General features: G+C 37.8%; 1 protein-coding gene across 9 annotated transcripts in view; it reads left to right on the top strand.

Moving 5' to 3' along the window:
- The window catches only part of PDE1A (phosphodiesterase 1A), a 199,863-nt gene that overhangs the window by 50,504 nt on the left and 125,431 nt on the right, over positions 1 to 23,928 (top strand). For 5 of the 9 annotated variants that reach the window (XM_048952855.1, XM_048952858.1, XM_048952859.1 and 2 more), the window contains one exon: positions 3,657 to 3,770. In XM_048952855.1, coding sequence (XP_048808812.1) covers positions 3,667 to 3,770 — 104 coding nt within the window. In that variant the 5' untranslated portion in view covers positions 3,657 to 3,666. The other 4 variants (XM_048952857.1, XM_048952856.1, XM_048952854.1 and 1 more) reach the window with 4 other exon arrangements.

Below are 23,928 nucleotides of genomic sequence, written 5' to 3'. Positions count from 1 at the left end.
ATTGAATCTGGAGGAATGCATATTAACCTGGCAAGTCACCTGCAGGCCTCTTGTTATTCCTTATTCTCCATCTATGTGTTGTGAAGATAATTTCAAAACTCCAGTTCTCCTCATCAGAACCTGCACAGCCCTTACTAGTTTCCATAACCAATCTGTCATTCCCAGTTTTGACACAGGTCATTTTCAGACTTGCTGTGATTTTGGCATGACAGTAAAGGTATCTTAGTATTCAGTATTGGAGAGCTAACCAGATTTTTTTTTACTAGTGAGTGCATTTTAAACTAATTTTTTGCACTGATGTGTATTTCTACTGATGTGAAAAGAGCTCAGAATGTATTACCATTAAGCATAGGTTCCTATTTGATGAAGTGGAATAGGGAGTTATATTTTCCCTCAGAGAGAGAGTGAAAATCAATACTTATTTTAAAATGCATTCATGCTGAGTAGCTGAAGCTATTCATTTCAGTCCAGAAATATTGAGCAACAAATTAAAAATAAAAAACTGGTAAATAAAGAAGATTATATTTCTATAGGGGGAAGAAGAACTGCGATAACAACTTGCTGGGACTGTAACACAAATATCAGGTTAGGTAGGGCATGAGCAGAGCAGAATAAGAACAGGAAGTAGCTGGAGTAAAACAAATTAATATCATTTACCATCTCAGGTGTTATCTTTTCTGGTTGACTTGACTTCCTAAAATATCTGCTTCTCGTTTAGTACTCTGAATCACTTTCACACCAATTTGTACAATAGACATGTATTTCTGAGCAAGTCAGGTCAGCTGTAGTTCCTTCCCCGCTTCCCTTGTTGCACAGGGGCAATTTTGTTGTCCTCTCTTCTAGCAGCAAGCTCCTACTCTGTGCTGCCTCATGAGCCTGTGGGGAGCTGCTGCTGTAACTTATCTTCCTTTCCTCATGCCTCCATAAGGATAGATTTGCTCGCTTTTCCAGGATAACAGCTTACTTCTTTTTCTTTTTCTTTTTCTTTTTCTTTTTCTTTTTCTTTTTCTTTTTCTTTTTCTTTTTCTTTTTCTTTTTCTTTTTCTTTTTCTTTTTCTTTTTCTTTTTCTTTTTCTTTTTCTTTTTCTTTTTCTTTTTTTTAAGTGGTTTGTTTCTTTCTCCTTAGTGCATGCACAACACCTGCTTAGGGTACTTCCTTGGTTTTCTAATGACTTATTGATATCTTTTCATGCGTTTCCTGTTGTTTCTTTCGTTTTTAGAGCCTGGTCAGGTGATTCTGTTGCAGGGTTTTTTGCTGTTTCAGCAGTGTGGGCGCACAGGGAGCAAAGACGTGCTGGGTTCCCTTTGTGGGGTTCTGCTGAAGTTCGTGGGTGTATCTCTGCTCACAGCTATATTTGGGTGGTTTGCTCCTTTAGGAGGGGTGTTACCTGCTGATAACACTTCTCCAGTAAATCAAAGCAATATATTTTCTTGGCTTATTTTCTTGGTGATCGGGAAGAGAACAACTTAGATGCTCTACTTTTTTTTTTATCGTAGATTTGGATAAGAATAGGGAATTTTTTACGACAAAAATTAGGCCCTTAAAATTCCCTTGTGTCCCTGGAGCTTGATGTGGTTTCTATAAATACTTGTTTTCTTTGCGTCGTCTCAGAGGTCAGGGAGTTACCAGAGGGAAGAGCCTGGATGAGTGTGAGAGTTCTCATTAGTTATTCCTTGGAGAGGTCTTCATATTCTTCCCAACCTTAGTAGGACTTTGTGCACAACAGGAGTGGAAATCTGGGAAGTTTCTAAGTGGTTCCTCAGAGAAGTTACAGAGATACTGCTGCCTTTTTAACTGAGTAAATGCTTTGCAGTTTCTGAGAAAACAGTTGTTTGCATCTTCATGTTGTTCTATGATGCTGTTTGAAAATTATTAGAGAGATTTCTCATCCCATGAGTGTTTTTTGGATATTGATAGTAAAGTTTATAAGAATGATGATTATATGTTTGAGTCAGTAATAATGAAGTGAATGTCACTAAAATAATACAATTTTAAAATTGCGTACATGTTAAAACCAGAAAAGTAAATGAAATGCAGTGTTTAGTTCTCCACGTGAGATCATCGTGTAACAGATGCGTCTCATACTGTTTTGTAACTCCCATAGGGGATATTTTAAAACTGTAACTTTGTACAGGAGAAAAGCATCCCGGAGAAAGTAAATTAATAAGAAATTTCTGAGGAGTGTTAGCATTATTTCAAAGCAGTGAGCCTCTTTTTTATTTTTCTGTAAGATCCCGAATACTTAATGCTTGATGCTTTTCTGCCGATTGCATCAGATGGGAACTTCTTGACAGCTCACATCTTCGCATCATTTAATACATATAAAGATGTCTAATTAAGGCCATATGGGATATGCATCTTCTACCTTAGGCTCCTTTGAAATGGCATCTGAGGGCCCTGGTTTACAGTGATCTATCCCAACTCAGTACCCCTTTCCCGTCTGGGTGACACCAGCAGCTGGTGACAGCAGGCACATTGTCTGCCAATTGGCACCCCGCTCTTGACTGGCTTCTTGCACAGCTCTTACTGAAACAAACACAAGCTCTGACAGAAGTCTGCGAAATATTTGATTATTTGGCTTTTGCTTCAGAAATAAAGATTGTTTCTGATTCACTGCAGTGCTGTTTATACAGTACAGGAGGCACTCTACAAAGCCAGGTCTGTGGCTGGGCAATCAAGGAAATCCTCTCCTTTGCCCCTTCCAAAACCCAGCGTTGGCTGTACACCCAGGTGCTTAGTTCCGCACTTGAAAAGCAGCCCTGGCGCTGTGCTGTGTGGCTGGCATACCTTTTTGTCCCCAACCCCTGTGTTGTTTGCCTGCACTTAATAGTTTTGCTGGCAGACACAAGCGTGGTGCTGTCCCGCAGGATTTGCTGAGCGGGCTGTCTTGCAGCTGCTGCATTTCCCACCACTGAAACTGACAGCAACCTACTGTGTGGAGTTGCTAGGAGAAGGTGAATAGTCATCATTACAGCATACTCCTTCAGTAACAACCTGTAGAGCTCTTTAATTTCTCTTCTGCGGGGATTTATACTTCACTGCGACTTAACATTGGTCATTTTCTTCTCAAGAAGCTTGTAGATATTTACTCTTTAAAAATCAATTCGGGATCATCTAAAGGGAAGAAAGTGGTGGCATTTGAACGTGCCCTCTTTGTAGGGTGATGTGGCTGATACTGGCTCCTACCATCTGCTTTCCTATTGCAGCCTGTTTCTCCAACCTGCAGAGCAGAAGCCAGGCTTTCTTTCCTTCTGGATTGTTAAAACCGTTCACATTTATCCTGCATGGCAATGCGTTATAGTCTGTTTTAAGGAATCTTTTGTGCTTCTGTGCATATTCCTACTGCAGGCAAAGTGCGTGAGGAAGGAGCCTGTGCAGGCAGTCGGTAGCATAGTAGCTGGCTCACGCGTATGGATTAGACTCGTGAGGTCAGAGGAGCTGTGTGCTGCTCTGTGCTTGTGTGGGGGGGAAGAGTGGATTTTTCTGCCCAAGTGAGTAGCGATTCAGGCAGAATCATCCCTCAGCTCTTGTAATTCTGATGTGTTTTGATGTGAAAGCTGCTACTGTCTAACATACGTGGATCTTCTGACGTTTGTAGTGGACTGAGGAATGCTTTTACTTGCTGCTGAGCCTGACTATAACTGTGTCACTGTAGGACAGTAACGATGGGGGCTCGAGCAACGGAAACAACTCGGGAACTGGAAAGCACCTCTATAAAGTATCAAATAGGAGGACATGCAGAGAAAATGTGGCAGCGGCTCAAAGGAATGTGAGTACTTCCCTCCTTGGCTTTTGTTCTGTTCCTTAGGAAAGACTGTTTTCATTCGTTAAAATGACTAATTAACAAATGGGAGAATTATCTCTAAGCTGTGAATAGTATTTGCTCTCATAATACAGTACATCACTCTCTTGTATCATGGTACTTAAATTAATATTGAATGCAATATAAGGTTCAATCACCTCATTTAAAAGACAGATGACTAGTTATCCAAACTGAAATTGCAGGTAAGTCCTTTCATGTTTACACTCCCTTAGCTCTGATGTGATTTTGTAAATGTTATCTTCAGAATCAGCATTGCCAGAGCTGTTCCATCATTCCTGCCAATATATGTGGGTAAGTATATTACAGCAGTTCCATAGGAAGTATCAGTACTTTGCCTTTTGAGAATGCAAAGAACTCTGTTAAAAGATACCTAGTTATGGGGAGGATGCTAGGAGGATGCTTTGTCTCTGTTTTTGGTCTTTGTCTTTGTTAAATATTCTGGTGCTTGGCAATGCCAAAAACTGATTAAAGAACTGTTTGAAGGGAACACAATGCACCTGCTATGTATAATTTGGTATGCTTGTGAAAATGTCAGTGTAGGTTTTTTGGTGGAAGTGATCAATAAACAAACTTCTACAACATGTCAGGGAGAAAGTCAACTAATGTGTTCTAAACACCTTAAACTTCAGCACCTCTTCCAAGTACTTGTCTGTTTTTCTCTCTGAAATCTGGTGTCGTGATGTTACAAAGGAAAAGACACGTTACCATTCTGCTTTGAAAGTGATGATAGGACATTCATTCTAGCTGGAAATATTTGAAATACTGAGTTTCTAAAGGTATGCCACAGTTACTGTACAGTCTTTCTGATGTCAAAGGAAAAAGTTTGATTGAAATCTCTGCATCAATTTGAATGCTAAATGTTGAATGCACTGGCTATGGCTCTACCTATTTCCCCTGTGCATTGGGTGGAGATTTGTGCTGGCTGTGGGAAAAGGAATTTCTGCTGTCTGCTTTCTTTCATGTGAAAGTTTGTTTGCCTCTGTGGAAAGCAACTTTTCAGTTATGGTCAGAAATTTATCAGAACTTGTTTATGATATGCTTCTGAATATTTGCTATGAATCCTATCATCATTGTTTAATATTATGCATTTGGCAAACACGTTAGCCCTAGAAACTGCGCAGCGCACTTAGAGTAAATATTCTGCCTGATGCCACACATCTTGCCTCTGAGTTTCAAACACAGAAGCACAGAATCACAAAATTCGAACCCTTGTGTTGGAAGGGACTTTCAGAGATCACTGAGTCCAACCACCCCGATAATGCAAGCGCCCTACAGGAAGTCGCACAGGTAGGCATCCAGATGAGTCTTGAGTATCTCCATAGAAGGAGACTCCACAACCTCTCTGGGCAGCCTCAGTGTCACTCTGAGAGCAAAGAATTTCTTCCTTATATTAATATGGAACTTCCTGTGTTGCAGTTTCTGCCTGTTGCCCTTGTTCTGCACTCGTTCACCACTAAAAAGAGTTTTCTTCCATCAATTTGACTTCCAGACTTTAGGTACTTATGAAGTTATAAGATTCCCTCTCTTCCTTTCCAGCAGAGACCTCCATCAGTTTGTGCAGGCTTCTATTTGTGTGGGATCTAATCTGCTGCTTTTGTTCATTTTGTATATTCTGTTACCACCAGAGTAAGAGTGGTGTTTCTTGGGCTGAAATGTTTTCCTTCCGAATTGTTCCATTAGACAAACAAAAGTTAATAACTAAACAGTAGTGATACTCAGCTTGTTTTCTGAAGCAGCTTCAGCAAATAAGGCCCAGGTTTCTTTAGGAGTAGTTAAAACAATGGTTTCAAGTATTTGAAAACTGTCTTTCACCTGACTGTTACAACTGCAGTGCTAAAATACTTGTATTTAAAAAAAATATATTATACATAAATATATTATTATATAAATGCTCAGCTGAGTATTTCTCAGACTTCCCAATGATTTCATTTTAGTCATTCCCTAGTCAAAAGGAAATCACTGACCAGTCAATGCTCTGATGGGAAAAGTTCAAAGAGTTGAGTTTTTTAGAGCACATCTTTATATTGAATTTATAGTTTAAACATCAGACATTAAGGAAAAGGATTAATTTTGCTGGTGCAGATACATTTGTTTGTATGTGGGAGGAAAGATGGACAGATAAGTAGGACCAACACTCATTTGGGAAGAATCCTTTATGAATTGTCAGGAGAATTGTTTTGTCTTAGGGGGAGAACTATTAGTGAAACTGTGTGTAAGTAAATTACACCCTTATAGTAATATTTCTACACTTTAGTCAAGATGTAGTGTGAATTATGGGGCTGAATCTTTTCTTGCTCTAGTCCAGAGGACTGCTAAATGCAGTCTACTATACTTTGTTAGTTGAGAGTTCCAATCATCTTCTTGCAAGCAGGTCATTACTTGTGAAAGATCATTGGATTTCATTTGGGTAACTGTCTAGTTAGTGTTTAAAAGATACACAGTGGGCCCTTAACTAAGATAGTATTTCACTTTATCATGTCAGCTTTTTACATAATCTACATTTAAATAAAGATTTGTGTGCAGAGTTCCATATACATTTAATCTTGTAGGTCTTTTAAAAATTATATTTTATTTGTATTTTTTTATTTTCTAAGTGCAGTCTGTTGTTTAAGCTAGTTGAACTGAATACACTTCTCAAAGAATGAGAAATCTGCATATGAGTAACCAATGAGAAAACTGGGCAGTGTGAATAATGTTGGACGGAAAAGCCTTTCTACATAGTTTCTATTCCAACAGGTACCATGCAAACCAATAATCTACTGCTCTTCTTATGTCCTGCAGTAAATACTTGGATATGTAGAATAAGAGTCCATACCTAGCTTCTGCCCTGTCTTTGTGGCCTTAGAGCCAAGTTCTGCCTATTGCATTGTAAGTCAAAATCCGACTCTTATCTTCATACTGAAACTGCAGCTGAAACTGTAGCAGAAACTGCAGCACTGCTGCAAACGAAGAACTTCTCTGGCAGAGGAAAGGTTAATTTGAAGTAAGTTGATCCTTAGCATTGGTACTAAGTTTATTGATGTCTGAGTGTATAAAACACAAGCTTGCTGTAACTGGACTTACATGTGGAAAGGAATTGTGTACACTTCTGTCTTGACTCAAGCTTCTGATTTTGAATTAAGACATTTTCAGTATGCAGACTGCAAGCTTCTACTGTTTCATACTTCAGGGAGAAAGCAGACACAAATAACAAGTGCCAGCAAAATATGTCGTATAATAGTGTGATTTAAATAATTCTTTGTTACTCAGAAGAGTAAAAGCAAAAGCAGTTCAAACCACACTGGAATTGGCACTGCCTGCCTCGGGAACGTGTTGTATATGTTCCTCTCTGGAAGGAATCTCCTCATGGTCTGTCCAGGTGCATCCTTCTCAGAGCATTTAATGCCACTGAGTTCTTGCTTAGCCTTTCACTCTGTGAGGTAAGAATTTACTTTAGACAGTAACTAAGTCTCCAGTTTAATAGTATTCTGGTGTCAACAGGACTGGAGTATTTGCTGCCCATGAAGGCTTCTCTTCCAATACTGACAGAGAATATTAGTGAGCTCAGAAAGAGATGCAACTTCTTTTAAGCATTTTGCTTCACAAGGGTTCACCCAGAGAACCAGATTTAAAGAAGGGCTCTGTATGCTCGCTGACTTTGCAGTGTTTGGTGTTCTCCTTAATCTGCAGTTGCCTTAACCCTGTGTTCCTCATTATGCTGAGGAATGGTGCGCAGTCTGTTTACAGTATGCCTTGGCTGTCTGCCACTTTACTCAGTGTCACATACAGAACAGACAGACTCACCCACAATATACCTTTTGTTGCAAGTAGGCATCTTTTTTGCAAGGCGCTTCTTCTGTCTCCACTACTGTTGAACCCAGTATTAGGAATGAGTTCCATTTCTGAGCTTTAAATTAATTTGTGAGAAAATAACTTTTTTCATGGCATATTTGCCAGAATTCTTTGGGAGATCTCTGAATAGAAAAAGTTAAAATGGAGCATCTGAAATATCTGTGGGGTTTGAGTTCACTGTAGTTAAAATAAACTATTTCCTGTAATTGTTACTGATATAAATCAGAGAATATTTGCTATTGCCATTGCTGTCCACTAAAACTAATTTGTGCTAAGCTGGATGGCAGCCGGGATTGAGGAAAAGCAGAACCTTCTTGTCATATCTTCTTCCCTTTCTGTTACTCTGCATCCAAAAACAGACTTCAGAAAGGAGAGTTTTTAGGCACTAAAAGCCTGACTCTCCTGGAGTCAGTTTGTTGAACCTGGGGTGCTGCAGTAACAAATGCCTATTGCTGCATGAGTGCAAATTCTGTATAGGAAAAAAGGGTTCTAGTCAGTGAGCTGGGGAAACTTGACTTGAAAGGAAAGTAGAGAAATGCATTCCCTCACACCTGCTGAACTGAAAGCAAAAATGCTTTTAAAGGCATCAAGTGCAGTTCACAGGTTAGCAGCCTGCTAGGTCTAAAAGGGACTGGAATGGATAATCTCAGGTAGGAAACCTTCCTCAGTTGTGCCTTTATCAGACTCTCAGATACCGGTGGGAAAGCTGTGGAACAGTTCTGAGAACCTTGTTTGATTTTTTTTTTTTTTTTTTGGTTGGCTTTTTCGTGTCTTGTTCATATTCTATTTTATACTGTATTTGGCATTTAAGTTTGCTTGGAAAATAACATGTCTATATGTGCAATTTGTCTAAGCCATGAAAGCTCACAAAAAGTTAAGTGGAGAGATTATCATGATCAAAACCTGACGTTTTGTGATATAAAGGTTTGTAAACTTATGAGTACTGTAGAATCAAAGGAAAAAAGATTAACTAGGAGGGGGGAAACTGATTAAAAATGAGCCAGAAATTGTCCAGTAGTGGGAGCTACATTAGGAACAAATGAATATACAGTTCAAGAAGTTTTTACTTGTAATATTGCATTTTTTTTTTTCCCAATGTGAAAACTTTACTTTAGAGGAAAATCATATGTTCTTGAAAAAATTCAAATGAGAGCTATGTCTAAATGGAAGTGAAGTAAAATAAAAGCCACTATTTGTCAAGTATGATTTCAGAAATGCTCTGAACTGAAAAATGAAGAAATTGTGTAACAATTTAACCAGGACTGAGATGTCTCCTGTTAGTTCTGTAATTACAGTAAGAAATGTTCCATTATGTGTTTGAACAATTTCCAAAACCAAAGTATGTTTCTGCAGCTGGGTAGTCTTGGTAAACAATTCACAATAATTCTGTTGTCTAAAAATATTAATCCAATTCAATTTAAAATATATTCTAGGACTTTCAATAACTATAGATATTTTATCCATACTCAGTTACTTAAGTTTAGCAACACAAAGGACTCTCTTATCTAGTCATATCAGTATAATAATGATACTGTTGTTAGAAAGTAATTTTCGTCATTACCTTGTAGTGGACACAGAGAATTTATTTCCCAGTTCATACTAATTTTTGCTGTAATTGCTAGCACTTACTGGTGCTTTTGATGGAGTAGAGGAAATGCTATTCCTCCAGTTTGCTGTGGGTAGGTGAATTGCTGTGCTTAAGAAAGCTCTTCTAGAGATGATTGCAAATCGAAGGAGTGGTCCACAAGCCATAATTTGCCTATGATATAACTAAGAACAAAATTCTGTCTTTACAGATCTTGCAGTCTCTGTATGATCCAGTAGGGAAGTCCCCTATTTCCAGATCTTCAAATGTACATGTGCATACAGCCATCACATACGCTTCCCATTAAAATCATGCTCTTTATCTGAGAACACTGCAAAGGAAATTAAAGAAAACATTTTATGAAGCTGACTGTCAAACTGCAATTAAATGAAGTCTCAAATTTCTATCCTCTTTATTTTTGTTTAGCTTAGGCTTTTGCCTCTACTTATGCTTCTAAGAAAGCATTTCAAAAAATGCTTTCTCTATTTAACTCGTGCATGTTCAATTCAGATCTCTGCCTAGAAAGAGACTGCATATCATCTGCTGCTGAAATAGTTACATTCCTTCTAATTGAAGCCCCTTCCAGCTACTTTTGCGAAGGCTCTTGTTTGCCCCATGGGCTGACCAATTGTTGTGAATCTTTCTTTCAACAACATCATTTTCTAATTTAGTTGGTACACATTGAAGCCTGCTACAAAGTAGTTACCTGTCTCTCAAAGCTGTTGGTCAAAAACTCAGTTCACTGTGCTGCACTCCCACATAGAACTGCTAGTTTTTGCTCTGCCTCCACAGCAAGGTCCTACAAAGTGCAGTCAAAACATCTGGGTAAGCAAAAGCAAGCTGTCTTGTTGATTGTACACCACATGACTAAATACTGGAATTACATTATTACCCATGGATGCTATAATTAAACTAGGCATCTTCATATTTCTTTCTGAAAGAGAAACATAACTTCAAGTTAATGGAAATAAGATGTATTTCATAAGATGACAAAATAAATATTTAGTAGTGAACTGACTGTTAGCACTGCTCCATTTGTTTGTGTTTGTGTCCCAGTCTGGTTTGCTCCTGGTATCATCTCTGGAGTAGAACTAAAACAAAACAGTTGCAGGTATTTCTGCTGTGTTAATAGCGCACTGATGTCTTGATTGTTGCTGAGTGATGGGATCACAGCCCATGCCAGGGTGGGCTGCTTGGTGAGGAAGAGCCACCGGTCTGGTGATGCAACAGCAGGAGAGGAGCGGAGCCAGGCTAGATGGCCTGAGTTAGGCCAGGGGTTTTTTCCATGCCACATGATACCGTATTGAAGACCATAAGGCTGTGGTGAGTTGGTCAGGGGACAGTTGCCTCTGAGGGCTTGCGAGGTATAGGTCAGTGGAGAGTACTTATGCTGTGCCTTGGTCTGCAAGTAATCACGCTGCAGTTATATATGTTGTTATCATTGCATTTTTTTTCCATTTTCGTCTTCTATTTTAGTAATCTGCTTTTACCTCATGAACCCATGAGTTCTATTTAGTTTCCATTTCTCTTTCATACATCGAGGGCAGGGGGGGAATGGGGCAAGTGAGCAAACAAACTAAATGTGCTGTTTAGCTGCTTGCAGGGTTAAACCACAACAGGTCGATGAGAAAGCTAATGCTGCAAAGCAAGGTTACAGGTGTACTGGTTAGCAGCAAGTCCCAAGCTGCTTTGCCATCGTATCTAACCAGCAGGTTTCCTTTTTGCCAAGCAAAGACCCCCTGGATTGTCAAAATCAGCCAACCAAAGATGAAAAGAGCTAAGATTGACTCCCAAACTGCAGAGGAACAGAGTACTTACACTCTGGTGGTAGCAGAGGTATTTTGGAAGCTTCTTTTTTTTTTTTTTTTTTTTTTTTTCCTCCTTTACCACGTTGTCACATCATTTCATGAACCAAGTCATCGAATTTTTAAAGTATGATCTCATAGAGAAGAAAGAGATATAGTGACAGAAAATAATTCCTTTAATTTTATGAAGGAAATAAAATATTGAGCAGTAGCAACTAAAATGAGAGAGAATTGCACTTTGTGGCTAAAGCTAGCTGAACAGAAATTGAGTGCGTTGATTAGAAAGTTTCAGCTGACAGTGAAGTGACTCAGCTTTCACAGTCCATAAAGCTGAACAATTAGGCACTCCATGCTACAAACTAAACAAGCAAGCCTTCTCCTTTGCCTCTCATTATCTTTAGGAAACTGTTTAGAGTTACTTGTAAGGAGCTACTGAAAGCATTCAGTACCTGCTAAAGACTGCAGCAGCTTGCCTAGTACTGTGGCTCTAATTACAGAATCACAGAATGGCCTGGGTTGGAAAGGACCTCAAGGATCAGGATCACCTCAAGAATCTTCAACCCCACCACCACAGGCAGAGCCACCAACCTCCCCATTTAATACCAGACCAGGCTACCCAAGACCCCATCCAGTCTGGCCTTGAACGCTTCCAGGGATGGGGCATCCACAACCTCTCTGGGCAGCCTGTTCCAGCATCTTACCACTCTCATAGTAAAGAAATTCCCCCTGACATCCAACCTAAACCTTCCCTCCTTCAACTTAAAACCATTTCCCTTTCTCCTACTGTTGTCTATGCTTTCAAAGAGTTGACTCCCCTCCCTCCTGTTAATAGGCTCCCTTTAGCTGAATTGAAAGGCTGCAATTAGGTCATCCCACAGGGACCTTTTCTCCAGGCTGAACAAGCCCAGCCCCCTCAGACACCTGCTGTCCAAGTACATATATGCAAGGTATTTTAAAAGGAGCACATGACTTACTCCTAAAACATCGGGTGATTCTGACTGCTTGCCAGAACCTATGCGTAAGTCTAATACTGTTACATGATTTGTTTTATTAATTCCTGTGGGTTTTCCTGGAAAATCAGTTGCCAAACTGATCTGCAAGCTGCGTGAGTTTGTCAGCTATGTGGTCCCAAAGAATCTGACCTTTTTCAGCTGCCATGATAAGTTAGATTCTCTCCTGTGATTCATTCTTGCCTCCATTTGAGTTTTCTTAACTCTGCTAGTATGACTTTTCGATGCTGTGCTAAGAATTCTTGTGGGTTAAAAGCAACCTGCTAATACTTTTTACTCTGATTAATTTTGACTTGAATCAGTTCCTAAGTTGGATTCCTTGGGTGTTTCCACACCCAGCTGCACCCTTGCAGTGCAGAAAGTTGTCTGGGTATGGGAATAGCAGATGAAGTGAAAGGAGATGGCCCTGCTTCATCTGGTGAAGCTCACCAGCAAAAGAACCGCGGTCTCAGGTCGCCTGTGTTTCAAGTCTGTGACACTGTAAACCCTATTCTAGTGTAATGAGAGAAGGTATTGATGCAATATGAACTCATGCTGAGGGTTCCAGTATTTTTGCAAGATTAGCTTTGTAGTAGCAGTTTTTATGAAAATCAAGTTTTGCCCATTTCACTCCAGCTTTATGATGCATCAGATAAAACCTGTGCTCCTGTAGCCAACACAAAGCTAGCCTGAAAGAAGTCCATAATAAACATCCATTTTGTGTACTTTGACTAATGCAGGAGAATTATAATCACTTGTATTTGCACCTCTACTAAATCAGTTAAGTACTGTGAGGTAACCTCTAACCAGCAGTCACTGTAGAACTGTCACTCCTTAAGTCTTTTCTTTACCTTGCTTGTACCGTGCCACCACTGGCAATGTTTTGGATGTCTGTAAACCCTCCCAAAAGGAAATAAAAAAACAAATACAAGAAGCACTCCTTCAAAAATGTGCTACATGAAATTTTGATTCTTCTTGACTAAGGCGCCCTGAGAATCGATACTCAATAGCTGACACTCTGCTGTTTACAGCTTGCATGGTAAAACTGGACACTCATGTGGTTTATAATAAATTCTTTACAATGAGTAAGCGAAGTAACATTCATCCGAGTCAGCCGTAAAACAGAAGAAATAAGCAAGTATTCCAAAAAGCATGAACAGTAATGCAGTTCCTAAAGTCTTCCAAATATTTGTTTCCTGAAGATCAGGCATGGGAGTAAAGCTTCTATAAAATCTTTAGTTACATCTACCTACAAAAATTGAAATCATAGACATGTCACAGGGGTGGGTTAGTGTGCTTCTTTATTGGGCAATTTAGGCAAATACATCTGATTTTTATGCCTTCCAGAGAAGCCAGGATACCTTTAAGTATCATCTGCTGAAGGACAGAAAAAGGAAAAGTAAATCTTGAAGCTCTACTTTTCCAAAACTAGTCGCTCTACAAATATCCATCCAAAGCAGTGGTTTTGATGTTCGTTTGTTTGTTTTGAAGAAGTAAGAGAAGAGAATGTGTTTTTGCTCAATTCTTCCTCACTGATTATATGCTTGCTACATGATGGCATAAATAAATATTCGTAATCATAGTCATTCAACATTTTTTTTTCTGGTTTTGTTACTGTTTACTTAATGAGCTTTTCAGATTTATAGTCTGTTGAATCACAGCAACGCAGCCTTCCAGGCACAACGCAGATACTATTTGATGCAGTGTTATTTAACAGGAAGAGATCTAAAGGAAGATGTTTGCCTGTGCAAGTGGCTATGCTCCATTATCTACTGTTTGACACTGGCTGCAGTTTGCTTGACCCAACCCTTCTCCAGACTTTTGGCGCCCCTGGGAAAATAAGTAGCCTCCATAAATATTATGCTGACATTTAATTGTTATGAATTTCTCTGATAAATAGTGTTTGGAGGCCCTTGTATTTGAATGGTTCACTGCTAGTTTAATTTATGCCAGAAAGATGGTAACGAGCAGACTACCAGGTAGTATTTACTGTCTTTTGCTCACATACAGTACTCAACTATTGTTCTGCCTGGGTCAATTGAAATGAAATGCTATTGGCTGTTTTCTGCCGTGTTTCATGCAGAATATATTGAAGAATCAACATCTAACATCAGGTTTCCTGCAGTGATATGTGTCATGTTTTTATTTTCTGTTTGTTTCAAATATTTTTTGTTACTATCTCCTATACAAAGTAGTTATTTTCAGCAGCTGGTTTTATGGCTATATGTCTCAATGATTACTAAAACCTTTACTAACCATAGCATCAGTTAGTTTAGAGGAAACCAGGTTTATGGCCTAGTCCAATGGCAGTGAGGTGGAGATTACAATAGCCTTTTCTCCACCTTATAGTGCGATGACAAGGAAATTCCATTTTAGTGTTATATTTCTCTTGAGAATGCATCTTTTTAAGTAATTGGGACAAAAATTAGGCTTCAAATTAATTTACTTGCGACTAGCACTAGTGTGTGTGTACCTGTAGCTTTTTAAGAGTGTTTAAAATACAATTTTTTTCCTGTAAAGCTGACCTTTTTTGCAAGTTCCATAATGTGAAGAAATGTACGTCTTAACTTCCCTACATAGTGCATATGTTTGATGCTTTTAATATCATCACATTTTGATATTTCACCGGAAAGTATTGAGCCCTTCTTTCCTATATTTCCACCTTGAATCTGCCTCAAAATTATGTAACTGTTTCGATTTCTTGAATGAACTGGTGCACTTTGTGAGTAAAATTGTCATCGTTACATGGTAGGAAGTATTACTGAAAGGGGAAAGAGTGTATGTAAGTAGAGTCAAAAAGATTTATACTCTGAAATAAGTTTGTTTCTACTGGATACTTTCTGGTTTATGTGTGTGTTGACAGAAGTATTATGTTCTTTACTAAAAATGTCATAGGTAAAAACACTGGCTTATTTGGGCCTTTTGACTTTGAAGTTCTAAGCAGATTGATTTAATATTGCTTGTTTCTCTGGAAATATTTAAAAATATTTGTCAAGCACTTGTCAAAATGAAGAATGTTAATAACATACACATTTAAATAGTTTAGTGATAACTGTGAGGAAGCTTTGTCTCCAAGAAAGAATTACATACTTCTATTTTTAGTTTTTCTCTGGAATAGTCTGGGGAGGCACAGTCTTGCTTGAGCTACAGATCAGAAAAGAGTTTCTTCTCCACTTGATTCTTAGAACATCCCTGCCTTCCAGAAGCATTTATGGGTATAATATCCAGAAGTAAGTAGAAATAAAATTGTTAAAACATCTTGATTCAACATGCTTCCAAAGCTACATGATTGGTTTGCTGGCTTTGTAAGTAAAAAAGATATGATGCATACCTGATAGTTTTGTGTTATTAAATAGGTTAAGTCACATGATTTTCTGTTTGGAAAGAAATTAAAAACTGGTTTTATATTCCTGTCCTGTTCAAATGGGAGATCACAGAAGACTTATGACCTAGACCTTCTGTTTCCCAGTGCTTATTTAATATACCAAAACTTTCCCCTTGCCTTCACCACTAACATATTTTATTCTTCAGTATTCCAAGAACATGCCCATATACCCCTGCTGTGAATCAAACGTCGTTCATATTCTGCATGAAACTGAATTTTAGCTGAGAAAAAATGTTTTGTCTACATAGGAGACAGTGAAAAAGAGAGTTTAAAAGTGAACATACGGCAGCTGGTTGTCTGTTATGGGGTAAACACAGGATATGAGCATCCCAGAAGATTAAGAGAGTTTATAGCTGAATCCAAACTTTCTGAGTTGCTCTTATCACTGTTACAGCCTAAACCAGAGTTTGTATTCAAAAATGTAGAGACTGCTAGAAGTCTGAATTGTGTATAGATTTAATGGAAGTATGACAGTGCTTGTTCTGATGTTTAAAACAAACATGATATTAGAATGCATATGGATAATGTTGGCTTTGATTTGGTTCTCTAATTGTATTTCTGCTTTTTCACTGTAAACTTGCATATTTATTAACATCACATGCCAGCTTTGCTGCAGACTACTGAAATTCAACAAAAATGCCATGATTTATTCATCATTTTATTTATTTATTATTATGGAAAATTTAGGTGACTCAGGTAGCACGCATCAAGTCACCCCTGTCACCTATTTTGTCCTTGAGTTGCACTCAGTTTTGGCTAGCTTCTTTCTGGATATGGGAAACAGTTAACTTCATCTTATGCATGAGGTCCTATTCCACTTTCTAGCACTTTGCTGGTCATCTTTTCTTTTGCAACAAAGAAGGTGTAACCAGAATGCCATTGTATGTAGTTTAAAAATATTCTTGTGTTCACATATAAGCTGAAAGCAAAAGGTGAAGAGTAGATAATGGTTTAATGGAAGTGAATAATTTCTTGTAAGTTTTACTTAAGTCCTTCTAGTTTGAAAGTTTGGAAGATTTTCATAATCAGTTCAATACAAAAATTATTTCATTGCTTTTGCAGAGGAGTACTCAGAAGTTGCAGAGTCCTTGAATCATGCTGCTATTTAGGGGCATGTGGTTATTAATAGAACTTGATTTTTAAATGCAATCTCAAGTACATTCTTAGTTTGATGAACAAGGGAACAGACAGAAACCATAAGACATCAGCTTCAGTAAAGGAAGGTTTCAAGGGAAGGAATTTAGAGGAAAAGGAAGAATTCTTTGAAGTTTTAGAGATTTACTGTATCTTTTTCATTCCAAGTAATGAAAAACAGTATTGCATCTTTACATACTGTTTTTCTGCAATGAAATTGACTCAGAAGGATACTGTTTGAAGCTCAAGAATGACAATGTAAAGCTCCACAAGTGACAACAGATGTGATTTCTCACAGTGAAGTGCATTCTTATCATTTGACAATGATTAACATTATCATGATCCTTTTGGCATGGAACTGAAAATTTTCTACATTGTACAAGCTATATTAAATCTGTCTTTAGCTGGCACCCATGTCTTACTGAAATTGGCAGACTACCACATGCATGGGACTGATTCCAGCTTTATACATGGGCATGAGTGCAAAAATCTCCATATGATGCTTCACTGCTGAAAATTATTTGATTATTCGCAGAAGAAGGCTGCTGCGAAACACAATTCTGTATCTCAGAAAAAAAAGTAATTCAGGCCCAGTTATGGATTCTACTTACTAGCTCAGTCATCTGCTGCCTGGTCATCTGCAAGCATCTGCTGATATCTGACTGTACTGAGAATTTATGATTCTGCCCAAAGGATCAGAAAATCTTGTAGCTTTGTGAGACTTCAGTTCAAAGATGTAAGAAATTGTCAAGATCCAACCTTCAGTGAAAACATGGTGTTGAACTACAGCTTCTGATGATGTGGACAGAATGAAGGAGGTCTAGGGCTTTTGAATGAGGAAAAAAAGATATGTAGCAGTTTTTGAAGCATAATTATCATGATACGGTTGATGTCATGCCCATAGACCAAAGAATTTCAGCCTGTGATTTCTCCAAGTCCATAATTTAATAAAACTACCCTGGCTCTGGTCTAACTTACTCCAGTTTAATTGGAGACTATTGGATTACATCCCCAAAAAATGAAAGATTAAAACAGATTTACTTTATTGTAACGAAAGAGCACGATATTTCAAAGATGCAGTGGAATTTGGCTAAGGTTTATTGCTCACTCCTTTTTATGGACACTGGCCTATGTCAAGTACATAATACTTTTTAGTTAGCTGTTACTGGATTTGATTCTTCTTTCATTGCATTACTAAGTGATCAACTCACTTGATAGTGAAAGAAGGATTTTTCTGAGGCTGCTTTGGTTTTTGCTTTGTTTCTACTCCCCTTTTTTTCTCCCCCAAAGGGAAGAAAGCTGTTTACCTCTCTTTGTCTCTTGCTTGGCTGGAGCTGGAAGGAGTTGCGTAGAAGCAGTTTTCAACAAATTTGCTATTTGTTGCCATGATTTTGGATTTTTGCCTCTCTTGCTAATGAATGAGCTTTGCTTTTGCAGACAAAGTAAAGGTGGGCCCCCCTGCTCAAACACAGTCAGTTGTATCTCAGCTTGTTACTTAATTTATTTCTATGAATAAAATCAGAAGATTGTAAGTTGTATTGTGGTCACCACCATGTATTATGATCACCACATTTAATGCATCTGTGAAGCTTTCACTGTGTGGATGAGAAGAGCGAGAAATAGCAAAAAAAAATTCAGTCTCTGAGCATCATCTAGGCTGCTGATAACAAAACAGTAGAACTGAGAACTCCAAACTTTCAGACACATGCACCTGGTCATCTTCCATGCCGTGCTTCCCAGTTCTGTTCCACTGTTAGGGTGCTTCATTTCAAAATTTCATGTTAGCGCTTTTTCTGTAGTAATTTGGAGAATCGAAACAGACTGGAAGGGGGAGACAGATGGGAAGGGACAGTCTTATCTAATGCTGTCCTCACTTAAACCAAATAGCTGCATTGCATTCCCTTCTAACACAGCTAGCAACTAGCACGGTTCTCACAGTGTTATATGGTATGTGTTGTTATAATAAAAATCTGTGCTATATTAAGTGATGAAGTCTTAAATATTGTACTTTCATTTTTATAGATAGCTGAAAGCTTCTCAGTGTATGCACTCAGCACTACTAAAAAGCAACTAACAAATAAAAGCTAGAAGTTTCATTTTTTCCTGCTGAGTTGCCTCAAGGAAAGTGTCAGGTTCACAAAAGCCTTTGTTGCTTCACTTTATGATTAAATCCAGCTTTCCCATTAAAAGAGCTCTTTTCTCTCATGTTATTACCCCATCACAAAATGTCTCTCTTCCCATCACAAATATTTCAGTTTCCCTATGCTTCTCTTCCTAATTAAGACTGAAAGCAATTCCTAACGTCGTGAGTGTAGAAGCTGCCATTCCTTCATGCATAAAGAATTAATCTCAGTGGTTACACATATAAAAGAAGTGTTTTACTCAGTAAACTATTTCTCTACTGAAAGACTGTTAATGAGCAAATGTAGGCTATGGTTTTTCATTTTTAATTTCATTGTCCAGAAAGCACCCATGCCTACACGTGTGATTACAGCTACCCAGATTGCCTTTTTTGTGTAAGTGAATTACAGAAGTGAAAATGAATGAAGGCATTATCTAAGCAGTGGTATATTGTCAATTACAGAGACGTGGTTATTCACTTACAGTGCTTCCTCTTGGGTCCTTGTGTTTCAAGGTGAGGCAGCTTCTTTTTTCTGTTTACATTAAAAATTTCCTAACAAATTTAGTAAATCAAATTTGCTAAAGAACTGTTAACACCACTGAGCTTTTTCAGCTTCTGTCCACAGCTTTGGATACAGTGACATGCAGCAGTCAAGCTTGTTACTTCTCTTTTAATTCCCCAGCCTATTTTGGAAAGAAGAATTACCTTCAGCCCACATTGTTTGAAGGAATTCAGATAATTTCAAGGTTCTGGTTTATTGGCACAGATAAAGAGAGAACAGATTGTAGCATGCAGAAAGAGTGGACTGTCAGAGCTGTGGTGCAAGTATCAAGCTCACTGCTGAAGCTGGGATTTTGAGAAACAAATCCCTAAGTTGTGTTGAAAATATTTTCCTTCACTGAAGCTGACAAAGGAAAGGAAATATTGTCCCCAGTGCCATTAACTTCACTGCCAGTGCCGAAGCTCTGCTAATAACATGCATTGCCTCCCTCCCTCTGTGCAACTGCAACAATAGAGCATGCTAAATCAAAGAGTCAGGGTTTTATGTTTGCTTGGCACCATGCTAACTTAATCAAGAATGAACTTGCTCAAGGATTTTTTCCATAGAAATAGGACAAGGCATGCTGGTACCACGCCCAGAGTATGACTCACAAGGAGAAAGCAGCAGAGAAGAAGAGTGGTTTTTTCCTTTCACAGAATCCCTCACTTCCTTTCAAGGTTATGCACTTGTTTTTATTTCTAAATGCGTTATTTGATTCTCTTCTTATTAATGTTTGTAAAAATAGTCTTAAAGGTAGATGACAGTAATATTTATTTAGCAGGTTGTTCTCCCCTCCTTTTTTCTTGCAGGATTCATACTACATTCCTTCTGTGTTTTGTCACTTCAACACAACATGAAATCCTCAATCCTGACGTGATTGCAAGTGCTCTTGACTCCTCATTAATGGGTTGATTCTAGCAAATCAGACCAAAAGATATGAATAAAGTCTCTACCAGCATTCATTCATTAGTGTTAAGTATCGTGACAGGCAAGTCTTCTGTTGACGAGTAAGGTATTTCTCACCCAGCCCAAGCCCAAAGGCTAGCTTTTCCTCTTTTTACTTCCCTTGGTGCAGGTGCATTTTGATCAGCCAGGTTTTAAACAATGTTCTGCTCAGATCACCCTCTTCTTAAAAATGTTGATCAGTATCTTTGCTTACAGAATGATTAGGTTGAAAAGTCCTGAAGTCTCACTAAGTTGTTGGTACTTGCTATAAATGAGGTCATTGTTCCCTGTACCTGTGAACGTAGTGTTTCCCATCCATAATGGTTCATTATGACCGTATTGCTTATTCTGTCTGTAGACATGGCAATCAAACAACTTCTCAAACATTCCAAACAGTTCTTGGAGTTTCAGTAACACAAAAACTTTAATGAGTCTGTGACTATTAAGAACCTGTTGTTCTGAGGGTGTAAGAGAGAACCAGTACCTGCCCTAGAACAAAAGCTTAATTTTTAGTTTTAGTTGATTTAGTCTTGGTCATGTCGTTGTTTTTTTGCTAGCAAGTTTCTTGTAACACATCACTTCTCAGAAAGAGGCTGAAGTAATTTGAATTGTGCAGAGGTACTTCTTCAGTAATAAAATCTGTTAAGTGAGGCCAAGCATATGTTAATGGGGCTTCAGGAAATTTGTGCTTATTGGGTAAATTGCTACTTCTGTGCAAGAACAAATGTATTAAAAATTATTTTAAAAGAACAATTAAACAACAAGAAAGATAAATTACATATTTGAAATGTAAAAAATATATTTTATCATCACATCAGTGGGATTTCTTTATAGGCCCAGCATTTTGCTTTTGGTATGAAAGAAAGAAAAACAGGAAGAATTTTACACATTCATGTTACTACCATGGGACATTTCTCTGTGTTTACTGTTGATTCTGGACCTGCATAACCACGTGTAGAATCAGAGCTGATATTTAATGAGGATGATAGCTGAAGACTATGCACTCTTGATAATCTCAGTATCTGCAATATCGGATTTGATTTGTGTTTGCTTTTTGTTTTGAGTAGGAGTCCAACTATTTTTTGGTCAATGTCAAAGGTAGCAAAACTTGATTGACTTGTTCAGTTGGCATACTGAGGTGAGACTTGCCCAAGTTCACCTTCCAAAAACATGGAAGTGTTCTTCAAAGATGACATACTGGGAGAACAGTTTCTCTCCCTTCTCAGCCTACAGAAGAAAGAAACTCTGGACAGTGGCCTGAGTTGAAAACTAGCTGTATGTTGGATTCAGAAAATGGTTTTTCAGTGTAATTTATCCTGACTTGCTAATAATGGCAGTCTTTGCAATAGGGAGTTTTTATAATGGGTATGTGGGTGTACCACAACCTTCCAACCTCTGCATACTCATGTAGACTCACATCTCATTACTGTCTAGCTATTAATTGTATGTGTCTGTGAACAATGATTGCTTCAAGTTCTAAGCTGTCAATATGACTTTCCCAGATGAACATTCAAGTAGGCGTAAATGTCATGATAAGCATGCTGTCTTCATGTATCACAAAGTTATTATCTCCTTTTTGCTGATTCTTATGTAACTATACTTTTGGCTGATAAAATAGAATAAATAATTACTTTTTACCATAACTGTTTCGATATGAGTAAAAATTCCTCTTACTAATACTGATATTTTTTAATTGAAAATCTGATAAATCTGAGTTATACTTCATCATGTGTTGTTATTTAGGTGAACTTTTGAATACTTTAGAGCAGTTAAATTCCCAAGGTTAAATACACCAATATACATTGAATTCACCAGCACCAACTGACTCTCTGGAACTGTGGAGAAAGAAATTAAATGGAATTCTTTTATTTAACAAATTGTAAGAAGATAAGTATAATCTTCAGAAGCAGCAGTGCTGCATACTTCATCTACCTAACTTGTATCTGGGTGGTTGGAAAGAGAAAAAACGCATCTGCTCTTTTTGGAAGATAAAACCCATTGTAAAACATAGTGTTTTTATTCAATTTGGATTTTTTTTTAATGTTAGTTTTCTAAAACACAATAATGTTAGGCCATATATATAGCAACAAGCACACAAAAATAACGAAAAATATGACGTGAAGATGAGAGTTAAGAAAAAACTGGAAAGTAAAGAAACATCAAAATATGTCACAGATACATCTGAAAATACTGTATGTGCTACTGCTAGCTAAATGACTGATTGAATAACTGGACACTAGGTCTGATACTTGGATGTCAGTGACAGGGCCTTTATGACATAGCTTTTAGTAAATAGAGATGGTAATAAAAATATTTTGGGATTGAAAGCATTTGTTCAACACAGTCTGTAATTATTAATACTTGGTATTAACTTCTGGTATTTGATAACTTTCACACATCTGTCTCTGTAGTTTTCTGAACAGCCTAGTAGGCGTTTCAGTTTTCCTAGTTCTTTTGATGCAGTTATTTTCACATATTTCCTAATGCAATTTTTGCTATGTAGCTATATGGAATGTGATGTTGGATATTTGTTGTTTTTGGAATATGCAAAAAATTTAGAAAGCTAGAGGTAGTATCACAAATATTCTCAAAAATGCTTTCCATGGAGCATTTTTATGTGTAGGTTCATCTTGTCTGTGTGTTCTCTTTTGTGTGAATATCTGTGAGAGAAGTGAATGTAAGTCTTTGGTAACATAAACCTTTTCATATCAATCCTTTATTTTCTTGTCTAATCCTAAGCATTTCAGAGGGAAACAAAAACACACAGGTTATGTTATATTACTGTTGTATAAATAAGCATAGCTTCTTTGTGAGTATATGTGCTATATGTAAAAGAAAAATAAAGAACACCCCACCACTCACTCCTGGGATTTGGCAGCAGCATGGTTTATACGTGTCTGTAATATGAGGTGTAATGTAACAGTGCTTCTCTCACCTTAAATGCTCCTCCAGGCTGTGCTCTTCTGAGGTTTATCGGAATATGTATTTGCAAGTATCTATATTTTTAAAGAGATTTGGATTATCTGTGATACAGATTATATATATGAGAAATTATAGTACTTCATGGACACTTGAAACTTCCTTCAGTTTAAAGATTGACATTATTCTATCTGCTCTTATGCTCTTTATAGAACAGAAATAGCCAGGATGTACATTTTCTCAAGACACTTAGTACATCCAAAACTGAAAAATTCCATATGGGGAGGTTTGTAATTCCTGGGGACTCACATTGAAGTCACATGCACAGAAGGTATCCAAAAACACTGTTACAAACACTGGCTTACATTAAGCATTTCTCTCAGCCTGTTTATTCCAAACCTGTTTCTTGAAACGTAGCAGACATCACAACAGCTCCAAGTAAATAAAGTGAATAGGCAGTGCTCATTCTGATGAAGTGTGATAAGAAGGCTAGGCAGGGCAATCCTGTGTCTGCACTTTTCAGATGGGTATTGTTTATGCAGAATCTCCCAAAAACTCCACATATCTTTGCAAAGAAAAAAGGAGGGCTATTAAGCTCCTCTACAACTTTCATGCTTATAAGCACTATTACTTATACCACAGCAGCTAATAACATTTTGCAAGGCTCCAGAAGTTTCTCTGCTAGCTAGGTTGCAGGTCACTGTTGCTGCTTTATTCTGGGAGTAAAAATCTGACCGATGTCATGAAATACAGTCTACTGATAATCAGAAGAAAGAACCCCAAACCCAGAATTTAAATGCTATAATGGTTTGGGGTACTTCATATGTGAAATTCTAGGCCAGCAATAC

Source organism: Lagopus muta, chromosome 8 (genome assembly GCF_023343835.1).
Source record: "Lagopus muta isolate bLagMut1 chromosome 8, bLagMut1 primary, whole genome shotgun sequence".
In the NCBI taxonomy this organism is placed as follows: domain Eukaryota; kingdom Metazoa; phylum Chordata; class Aves; order Galliformes; family Phasianidae; genus Lagopus; species Lagopus muta.
This window is presented reverse-complemented; position numbering and strand designations above follow the sequence as displayed.